General features: G+C 41.5%; 1 protein-coding gene across 1 annotated transcript in view; it reads left to right on the plus strand.

The window, feature by feature from the left end:
- LOC143294110 (homeobox protein Nkx-6.2-like) overlaps window positions 1-11717 on the plus strand; it is a 34225-nt gene extending 22508 nt beyond the window's left edge. Inside the window, exon 3 of the mRNA XM_076605543.1 lies at window positions 11532-11717. Within this exon, the coding sequence (XP_076461658.1) occupies window positions 11532-11717 (186 nt within the window). The remainder of the gene's footprint in view (window positions 1-11531) is intronic.
- The last annotated feature ends 244 nt before the right edge of the window (window positions 11718-11961 follow it).

An 11961-nucleotide genomic window follows, 5' to 3' on the forward strand; every position in this document is an offset into this window, starting at 1 on the left:
TCGACTTGTGGGGATGCCGGGAGTTCGTACAGTTGTTTTTTTTTATGGATTTTTTTCCATAGTAATATCACCCACACTTCTCCAAGAAATTCTTGGCTGAAAATTTTCCCTTTTCCTGTCACGTTAACTTTGTTGTATTTGTTTGTACCTTGTTGTTGTTGCTATAGTGTCCCTCTTTCTTAATAAACTTTTGTATGATTTACCAGGCCATTTATCATCACTGTTTCTTTTAGTTGATGGACTGTAGATTGTTGTTGTTGTTTCAGTACAAACGTATTACTGAACAGTGGACAATTAACTGGAATCGAAAGCACTCCCAAAGGTTAATGGATAGTGAAGTTAATTGCAAGCTGTCCCGTGCGGAAATTCAGGCACTGACTGATCGTCGAGTACGTCACGATCTCCCCCCACCCGCCTCCACCCACACCTCCAACCCCCCTCTCCTTTACACCATTCCTCTCCTCATTCCAGTCCTTCCAAAACAGCACGACCCGCTTTCATCTATTCTAATGATCTTGAGAACAAATAATCATGCTCACCAAACTTTTAACACTTCTTGATAAACTGAACACGCTGCCAGCACTTTATCATCAAAGATATGCTTTTTAATTTCTTAAGGATGAAGGCAAATTTATATGTAAAGTAAGTAACCACTCATGTAAATGAGCTTACAATTAATTAGCTTAATCAAGTAGCCTATCATGTACTCGAAATTATAATCATCGAAATCAAACAGCTTATCATATAAACGAACTAATAATTTTCGAAATCAAATAGTCTATCGTATAAACGAATCTCTCAGTCCGCTTATTCTTTCCGTAATAAATAAAATATCTTATCATACACTCACAACATAACAGTTATAAAACCATAATTACGCAGTTATACACGATCAATACGAACAAATGACAAAATAACGTCAGTGGAGATAAAAATAACCTCCATCTATTAACAGTGGAGATAATAATAATCTTCTCCACCTATTAGTCAGAGCGTTACAAAACGAAAATGTGCTCATGCACATGAATAGAAAAGGAAAGAAAAAAAAATACTCCCACTGCGCGGAGAGCATTGCTCCCTAGCGGCTCGCTCCCTCTTAGCGCTAATTCCAATCGATAACTCCCTCAATTGTGCCGATCAACGCTCATTTCCATGTCTCGCAGGGGAAAAACCGCGGCGGAGGGAAAAAGCTGTCGTCTGCTGCTTGTCGGGAGTGACGGAGAGTTATGGTCCCTGGCTTTTTGCCTTGCAAATGGCCGCTTGCTTGCGAAGCCAACACTTTGGGCCGCTTGCAAGCAAAGCAGGATAATGACGAATGACGACTGCCTTGCTTCGGTCGGCCAGCAGTCTAAAAAAGAGAAAAAAAATCCTGGTCGATGTTGCAGAACTGCCAATGGCTTCAGCAGCGCTGTGTGGAAACAAAAGCGATGAAGTGTTACGTGTACCGAGTCGATTGGGTCTTTCATGGCAGGGATTGATATTACAGAGCGACCAACACACTCTCTGTGTAACTCCAGACACAGGTATTGGAAGGGGGTGGGGATGGGGGTGAGGAGAGAGACCTGGAGCCAGTTGCACTGCTAATTTTTTGACAGTTACACGTGACTAAATGCCTGCGTTGACCGAACTACGCCATTGGTCAGTTCCATACTACACACAGTTTGTAGCGGGTTACGACCATACTAGGCTCTTCCGTCCGAGCGATGCAGCTGGCTCCTGGGAACGATACAGGAAGGAGCGAGGGGCAGGAGTAGGAGGAGGAAGGAACACGCATTAAATTTTCTCTGTTCGGTGGATGTATCGTATCGTACTGCATAATATTACTTTTTGCCGCAACAGATTTCTCCATGTGAAATTCGGGCTGCTCTTCCCCAAGGAGAGCGCGTCGCCACATTTCAACGTCTACCCCACCCCTCTTTTTTCTGTCTACAAATGTATTTGTTTTACAACCACAGTGGCTCTCTTTATACAGAGATTTCCCCTTAGTTGCCATGGGATCTCTTTCCTCACTCTGTACCCAGGTGTGGATGGCCCCACACAAAAAAAGTGGGAAAAAAGAGGAGGTTGGGGGCCCCACAAAAAAAAAGGCGTGGATGGATACCTGACTTTGGGTGGGGATGGTTAAAACGACGGAAGGAGAAAACTGGGCCCCGCCTTCCTGTGCATAGCCATAGACACGCAGGATGGTCGTAAAAAGGCTACAGGGCCTTAAACCTTCACCATTTGAACATGAAATATGTCACATTTTCATGTACCGCCACGGGGGGTTTCTGGAATAAACATGTCATGTCTTGTTTTGGTTCAGCCCTGAAAATGGCCCATTTGCCGTCGTCTGGACGATAGGCAACATGCTTTGATTTGTCGTGGTCTTGCTTTCGGGCATACAGCAACAGTCTTGGTGGTCGACGAAGAGTGAGAACCACAAGGCCGTCGAAAGACTAGAGGAAAGCGTGATAAACAGACCGATTGTCTCCGCTTCTCAAGCAAGGCGTGGGAACTCTGGCTGATCATTGCCCGTCACGCCTCCAGTCCCCACCCCCTCCCCATAACTCACACACACACACACACACACACACATTCACAAACACACATACACAAACACACATGCACGCTCGCACGCACACACGCGCGCGCTCACACACACACACACAGCTCATGCTAGTCATTGTGGTTTTATCTATTATGTCTCACCTGGAAAGACAAATATTATACGGATAAAACATTGCTCCCATACAAATACTGGACGGCTTTGTGTGTATTTGTTGAGGAGGGGGTTGTGTGTGTGTGGGGGGGGGGGGGGTAAAGCAGGGCTCTCTTCCTTTCTCTCTCTGTCTCTGTCTGTCTTTCTCTCTCTCTCTCTCTCTGTCTCTCTCTCTCTCCTTTGTTGTGCTTTGTTCAGGACATCGATTACTGATGTTTGACGACAATATGGGTGGGAGTGGATGGGGAGGGTGACAAAATACTAAACATGGATGATTCACCACCCGCATGGTGGGTTTAGGAGGCGTCGTGGCAGAGCTGGTTTTAGGCGTTGGGACTTCTGAGCCAATCACAAGTGTTCACCGGTGATCAGGGTTCGAGGCCCCGTTTCGGCATGGTGTTGTTCTGGTGTCGTGTCTTTGGGAAAGGCACTTTACTCCGATTTTTCCTCACTCCACCCAGGTGTGAATGGGTACCTGACTTCGGGTTGGGGATGGTTAAGACGGCGAGAAGGAGCGGATTTGGCCCCCGCCTTCTTTGTCAAGCACAGTGGTTTAAGAATCCACTGCTGTAATTGCCGTAAAAAAAAAAAAAAGCCGTAGGAATGTTAAACCTATTTTTGGTTCAGCGGAATACTAGTTAAACTCTGTCATGTATGTCCCAATCTGCCAGATTTGCGACTAGTCCGGGCTCTTGGTGTGTGTGTGTGTGTGTGTGTGGGTGGGTGTGTTTGTACGCGCGCGTGTGTGTATGTATGTGTGTGTACGCTCGCGTGTGTGTGTGTATGTCTGCATCTGTGTATGTGTCTGTATCTCCGTGTGTGTGTTTGTGTGTGTGTGTGTGTGTGTGTGTGTGTGTGTGTATCTGTGTGTGTCAGTGTGTATCTGTGTCTGTCTGTATCTGTATTTGTGTGTGTGTGTGTGTGTGTTTGATATTGCAATATCCACATTTTTCCTCCTTCAAGACGGAATGAGTGGTGTTCACAAAAAAAAAGGCGTGGATGAAATGTGGATATATTCGTGTGTGTGTGTGCGTGTGTGTGTGTGTGTCAGTGTGTGTGTGTGTGTGTGTGTTTCGTGTTGCGAACACACCTCTGCAACACCTGTGACCCGTTCATCACTGTGAAAAGACCAAAAAAAACTAAGCGATCGTGTGCGCGAAGAGTCCGTGCAGCGCGTTCAAAACGCCTTGTGCACGTGCAATTGTGTTTTGTGCCCTGGTAAACTAACTCCTTAGCGGTTCACAGAGTGCTTCAATACAGCCGGCTTGTTCGTTCAGTCCCCCTTTGATGATAACTTGATAGTCACCGGGTTTTTGTGAGACAAGTCTGTAAAACTGTGAGGACAGACCCGGTGAAAATCATTTTGTTGGTTTTTCGCCATTCCTTACATCCCTGTGTCTCGTGTCTTTGTCTGTGTCTGTCTGTCTGTATGTCCCCCTCTCTCTCTCTGTTTTTCTGTGTGTGTGTGTGTAAATTTTACTTCCCACTCTCTCTCCACGTTTCCACGCCAGTCAGTTTAGAGTACAAAATCCCCTTGTGGTATAAACACAGAAAAGACAGTGGCTAAAGAACAGCTGGGGATTCCCCCTGCGATGTATAGAAAATATGGCCTATCCTACCACCGAACATTAATTAAGAACAGTAGGTTCATGGATAACAGACCAATGAATGGTCACCTTTCAGTGACATGGGTCCTCAACCACGCCTGTACATAAATGCAAGCTTGGCAGTGAAAGGGTTAATTAGTTTTATTTGATCAGTGATTTTCCATTTGTTAAGTGGGGGTTGTTGTTTTTTTGTGTGTTTTTTTTGTGTGTGTGTTGTTGTTTTTTTTTATTCTTTCAATTTCTGAGTTTCTAACTTCATTTCTTTTTTTTCTTTTTACTTTTTTTTCTTTCTTTTTTTTCTTTCTTTTTTTTCTTTTTTTTTTTACTCTCTGAGGACCTTGAATTTGACACCCTTATCGGCGCTAGGTAGGTTAGGGATGAAGATGTTATTTTGTTTTCCGATTTCCCAGGTCCCAAATCTGCCGTAATGCCTTTCGTGTGTGTGTGTGTGTGTGTGTGTGTGCGTATATATATATATATATATATATATATATATATATATATATATATATATATATGATAAAAAAAAAAAGAAATTTAAAAAAGAAAGAAAATCTATACAAACGCAACATTCTGCGCAAATTTCAAAATCAAATCAAATCATGTGCAGCCGACCACTGATGGCATATCAGGGCTTCTGCGCAACTTTCATTTGAATATATCTATATCTATGTCTGTATCTATCTGTCTGTCTGTCTCTCTCTCTCTCTCTCTCTCTCTCTCTCTCTCTCTCTCTCTCTCTCTGTCTGTCTCTGTATATATATACGCAGATGGCAAATGATTGAAATAGGTATGAAGTGTCGATGCAGTTTTCAGTCGAGAAAATGTGATCAGCAGTGAGCAAGACACTGCGCTTTTTTTCTTTTCTTTTTTCTTTTTGTTCTTTTTTTTTTGTGGCGGTAACATGATTGATGCCGTATCATAGCAGCATATACACAAGTGCCATGAGCTTTTTAGCACAAAGAAACATCCATAAACTCGTTTTAAACGTCTCCTAAATTGTCTGCAGTTTTTGCATATAGCAAGCAAACTTTTCAGTGATAATCTTATGGTTTTTATTTTCTAAAACAAACGATGATTATGTGATAGTTTATGTGCATGGTTCCGGGAACTTTTTAGTTGCATCTTCAACAGACCCTCCAACACTTAATAATATTCGATTAAAGCTGATTAACTTGTCTTGGCAAAAAAAAAAAAAAAAAAAAAAAAGAACCTTGTTTTAAACTGTTGTTTTTGTTTTTATTTTTCCCAAACATGTACAAATATAAACCTCACAAAATAAGGAATTTATTTAGTTAGTAAAATCCACCCAGAGAACTGTTGCCAGCGTTAGTCACGGAAAGCAGTTCGTATGAATTATTGTATTTCTTTTCTTTTCTTTCTTTTCTTTTTTTTTTTTTTTATCATCACAATAGATTTCTGTATGAAATTCTGGTTGCTGTCTCTGATAAGAACAGGGGAACATGACGGATTATTATTATATCTGAAAAGCCTTTTTTTAAAAAAAAATCAAAATAATAATACTAACAATAATAATATGCATTTTCTCACCTTTGTTATGAAGTTTCTTGTAAAAGCTTCACAAATATTCTCTAGGCCTAAATATTTTGTTTTTGTTAGTTTCCATTAGTCCGCTTATTAAAAAAAAAGAATATTATGATGATCATCATCATCATCGTCATAATAATAATAATAATAATAATAATAATAATAATGCCAGCATTATCGTAATCATATCACCGGAATTTGTTCTTTCTTTCTTTCTCTCTTCTTTTCTTTCCTTTCTTTCTTTTTTTCATTTTTGTTTATTTTCTTTTTCTTCCTTTTTTTTTGTTTTTGTTTCTACCTTTCTTATAAACATCCGGAACGTCGCTTGCCTTTGGTCAGTTTAGCTGAGTTGAGTTTTGGTGTAAAAAAAAAAGAAAAGAAAAGAAAAAGAAGAACAAGAACAACAACAACAACAATACATTTATCTAATGCTTCCCTTTTTTTTTTCTTAATGCGTTTCTTTCAGTTCAGAGTTTAACAATTCATGCTTATAGACGTATGTTTAAAAAAAAAAAATCATTAAAAAAAGACTATCGATAAATAACCGAAGAAATGATCATGAACTATTATTTCTTGATTTCATTATTATGATCATTATTTTCATTATGATTATCATTGTTATTATTATTATTATTATTATTATCGTCAGTTGTTGTTGCCGTCCTCATCATTATAATCGTCGTCGTTGTTGTTGTTATTATTATTATTATTATTATCATTAGTACTGTTGTTGTTGTTAGTATTATTGATAACAACAAACAAAACACGCAAAAAAACAACACAAAAAAAAACAAGAACAGAAATGGAGGAGGAAGAAAAGATTATGTTCAAATCCTACGCGCGCAGTCGTTCTGGATAACACCAATGGCTGATTGATGGACGAATAAACAGGTAGACAGATAGATGCCTAAACAAAACACAACATTTGCATTAACAGAATAGAATGAATCATCTTTCCATTATTTTCTTGCCTCGAATATTGGTTCAGACCAGATTCTTGTAAGTTTTATTTCTCGATTAAGTTAGACTGCGATGTTTTATAAATCTGCTTGCGTGTTTATTTCTAATGCGTGACGTTTGTGAGTGGGGGTGTGGGGGGGGGAGGGGGCTGGTTACGTGTGTGCGGGGGTATGAGAGAGAGAGAGAGAGAGAGAGAGAGAGAGAGAGAGAGTTTGATATCTTTCAACGCCGATTCATTGTTGCTATTACATATATCAAATAACGTTTACTCGACACTTTATTGTGAATAAGTTGTGAAAAAAAAATTATTATATTAAAAAAATAATAATAATAACACATTCCGTTTGCTCTTTTTTTTTTCGAAAGCAGACGTGATGTAGCGTATATGGATCAGGCCGCACGCTGTGACCCTTTCTTGAAAGCGAAACCGTGTATACACTTTGCATTCCCAACAACTGTTCCTATTTCAGCAATTCATTCTCCCCAGATTTTTTTTTTCTCTCTCTCTTCCTAATGAGCTCTCTTCATTCTCCACGAAAAAAAAAAGTTTCACACACAAAAAAATGTTTATATCTCCACGTATATGACACACCAAATTCGTTAAAACGAAGTCCGTAGTCAAATTAGTTACCTGATAATGTGAAAGAAAGTTAGCTGTCCGAAAGAACAAAAAGGCAACTAAAAGGCAATTTTCTGTCTTTCTTTTTTTTTTTTTTTTTTTTTTAATTTACATTTTTGGTTTAAGATTCAAGACTGGTTTATTGTCTATACGTAAGAAGAGAAACTGTATCCGACATGTGTCCAAAAAGGTCGATAAAGAAAACAACAAAATACAAATTAACCGAAGCTGAGTAATTTTAGAAAAAATAATTATTGTGTAAGATTATCAACGAAATCCTTTCACATTATACGAATCGTGGTTTTGGTTGCTAACATAATTATGCGTGCACGAAGTAAGTTTTTTTTCGAAAACGTGGCAAATAGACCTCTCTCTCTCTCCGACTCTCTCTCTCTCTCTCTCTCTCTCTCTCTCTCTCTCTCTCTCTCTCTCTCCTTCTGTCTCTCTCTTTGCAGTGAACAGAATTGAATGACTTACGACAGAAGTATATTCCTAAAAAAAAAATACACGCTTTATCCGTCGATGACTAGGTTTCAGCATTTGATGCAAGACAAGCATTGCCTCCATGACATTGGAAGACACATTTATTATGCAAACCGACGTCGTTAATGCTTTTTTTTTCTTCTTCTTTCTTATGTTCATAGTCTACTATAACAAAGGCTCACTCTGACATTGTCCGCACGATCTGTTGTAACGGGTCATATGGCCTATACAATAAAAATCTTGCGTTCTTGCGTTCTCTCTCTTTGCACCTTTCCCTGGCTTCCCCTTTAAAGCGCTTTCCTTTTTTTTCGACTTTTACTGAACCCCCCCTGTATGATTTGTAATTTTGGTAGCCAAAATTTGACTTGGTTTAATATTGATGTTTATCGTCCAGCCAACCACACTGGTTTTGGAATACGTGGTAAATAAAATTTGAAAAAAGATGTTGTTTTTCACAAGTTTTATTACAATGTTTATCCCCATTATATTTTTATGATATGATTTATAGCTTTGCTGGATGCTGTTTTTTACGTACTAGTAGCTAAATTACCCAATCGTGAACTTTTTTTTAAAAATCCGGCAAACAAAAGGTAATTTTTTTTTGTAACTGCGAGGAGGAGTAATTGTGTTTGATGTCCCGTCACACATACTTATTATTGCAGACATCGAGTTAAAGTATTAATGTTCATGTTACCATATAGAAATAGATAAATAATAAAAAGGTATGAGAGGAGTGGGGGGTGGGGGTGGGGGGTGGGTTATGGAGAGTTAGGGGAAACCGTTTGCATTTTCTCAAGCTTTCTGTTGACATGTATATTTAAGTTTTGTCTGTAATCCTTCTGAATCATTTTGTTCTGTGAATGACTGGTCTGAAAACGTTTTGATTTGTCTCTACATAGGATTAAACACTGTATACATACCTTTATTACAGTCATTATTATATTATTTTTTGAATTTTCAATGATGGGAGAACTCTCTCTCTCTCTCGCACACACACACACACACACACACACACACACACACACACACACACACACACACACACACACACACACACACACGCATGCAAACGCATGGTTATGGGCAAGCCATCACCCAAGATCAACGTGGAAACATTAAAAGAAAATAAATATTCTGATACAATATCTATATTGCCACTGAAGCCCCCGCGGACTCAACTTTATGGATAAACTCGACGATCAAAAAGAATATTTTTTATGCGAATTAGAAATCCAAAACAAAATAATATACAAAAGACAAAAGATCGAGACTGTAGTGCACCTCATCATCCCAAGACTTATGACATTTTTCGCTGGACGCTGACAGGAAACCTGGCGTCTCCAGGGTTTAAAATTCTGGTGGCCTCCCACCTCTCTTCTTCCCTCCTTCCTTCCCTCCACACTCCCCCCCCCCCCCCCCCACTCCCCAGTCTCCACCCTGGCCTCTCCCCCCACCCCCCTCCTTTCCCCTCTTTCTGGTGTCTCTTTTAACCCTCCAGGCTCATGAGAGCGAAGTTGTTTTAAAAACGACAGTAACGTTGCAAACTGGGAGAAATCTTCACTGCAGTTTCGAACCCTTCGGAAGAGGAAACGACCGCAGTTTTGTGAGCTGTAAAGTCTCTCCAAGCGCTCAAAAGTCACCCCCCACGCCCCATTTCAGCAACAATGGCGGCGCGAAAGGTCCATTAACTTCCGCTGGACGTGCCGAGCCAGGAGAGGTTTTCTGCCCTTTCTCCTGTTGGCCTTGGTTTCAGGAGGAGAGTTCAGCGGGGACCATTGCAGGGGAGGAGAGCGGTCCATCCACGTTGGCCTTGGTTTCAGGATGAGTACGCCGACTGTCCTAAAACCCTCTTGGTCGAGAGAGTGGGGATGTAACTTGGGCAAGACGTTCTCCACTGTCATCAAATTCTAGCCCCAAACAGTCGGGACAGCAGTTACCTCTCCTTTGCTGTTCTGGTGGTCATAGTCGAGCACGACTATCATATATACTATCAGCAGGGAATATTGTAGGGAAGGAGAGCGGTCCATCCATGTTGGCCTGGGTTTCAGTAGATGAGAAAGGCAGCGGGGAAAGTCGCATTCAAAGAGAGTTGTCCATCCATGGGATCGCGGCAGAATGACAGGCGGTCGTGTCCGACTGCGGCCATCACAACAGCAGAGGGCGCGACTGCCGTGGAGTGTGTCTTGCTGTACTGGTGTTGGATTGACCATACGCTTTGTCTTTCAGCGTTGTCCCGCATATACTTCTTTATAAACTCTTACATTCACTCACTCACTCACACACACACACACGCACACACACACACACACACACACACATATATATATGTAAGTATACACACACACACACACACACACACACACACACACACACACACAAACACACACACACACATACACACACACATATATATATATATATATGTATGTACACACACACACACACACACATACACACACACACACATATATATATATATATATATACACACACACACACACACACACACACACACACACACACACACACACACACACACACAACGAGTTGTAGGTGTGTTGTCTTTTTGTTTTTTTGTTGTTGTTTTTTGTTTTTTTTGTTCTTTCTGTTGTTGCTTTTATGTTGCCATCATCTTGTTATCTTTCTCTTGGCCTGACCAGCGTGTTGGGTTTATGCGTAGGTCAGAGATCAGGTTTTTTCTCACTTTATTTCTTTTTTTTCTGATAGAGCATGTATATAATATATAGTGAGACTATAGTATATATATATATATATATATATATATATAAAGAGAGAGAGAGAGAGGATTCATTAAGGTTCCGTAGCCTTTTACGGCCACAGGGGCGATGAATTGAAATCCACTGTGTATAGAGCTATACAACCTCGTCCTCTCCTTCCGCCCATTTTGATTTAACCTTCCTCCACCGAAACCAGGTGCCCGTTCACACCTGGGTGGTGTGAGGAAAATCGGAGTCAAGTGCCTTTCTCACAGACGCAAACGGGCCTGGTTTCGAACCCTGACTACTGGTGAACTACTGGATTGGAAATCCAACGCATAGTTTATTCCATCACGACGCCTCCTCCATTCTTAGCTTTGTACCAGTTGCATATTCTGTTGCCCTTTTCGACCCCTTCCTTTTAAAAGTTTACGTTTTCAGTAAGGTATGAGTCTCAGTTTTCCACCGCGGGGTGTGCTCTGGGACCCCTGTTTGCTGTTCCGGCAAAGACTGGGTCTGTGCTGGTGGTTTTGCCGTCCATTCTGCATCGTCCTACCCTCCCCTACAATAAAGAAATGTGTCGATCTACCTGTGTTGCAGGTGTGGTTCCAGAACCCTCCCCTACCCTCCCCTACACTCTGTCTAATAACTTGTCGATCTACCTGTGTTGCAGGTATAGTTCTAGAACCCTACCCCCACCTTACATTCTAGTTATTTGTCAGTCTACCTGTGTTGCAGGTGTGGTTCCAGAACCCTCCCCTCCCTTACACCCTGTCTAATAACTTGTCGTTCTACATGTGTTGCAGGTGTGGTTCCAGAACCCCCACCCCACCCCGTCACACCACCCCTGCCCCCTACACTCTGTCTAATAACGTGTCGATGTACCTGTGTTGCAGGTGTGGTTCCAGAACCGGCGCACCAAGTGGCGGAAGAAGCACGCGGCAGAGATGGCGACGGCCAAGAAGAAGCAGGAGCAGGTGGAGGACATGGAGAGCACCTCGGACCTGGACGACGATGCCGTCAGTGACGGCTGCTGCAAAACGGACTCCTCCTCAGCTTATCTGTCCCCCCCTCACTTGTGAAGTGGACTCCTCCACCAACCTGACCCCCCCACCACCACCCCCCGCCATTTGTGAAGTGGACTCTTCCACCAGCCTGACCCCCCCCCCCCCATACTTGTGAAGTGGACTCATCCATCCCCGTTTGTGAAGTGAGGCACCTTTTGTGTGTGTATGTTTGTGGTGCAGCGTATATGGATGACTTCGCACGCTTTGACACCGCCTTGAAACTTGAAACTGAAAAAAAAAACTGAAGCAGCTTCGTCAT

The sequence above is a fragment of the Babylonia areolata genome, chromosome 19, assembly GCF_041734735.1.
Source record: "Babylonia areolata isolate BAREFJ2019XMU chromosome 19, ASM4173473v1, whole genome shotgun sequence".
NCBI classification, from domain to species: Eukaryota; Metazoa; Mollusca; class Gastropoda; order Neogastropoda; family Buccinidae; genus Babylonia; species Babylonia areolata.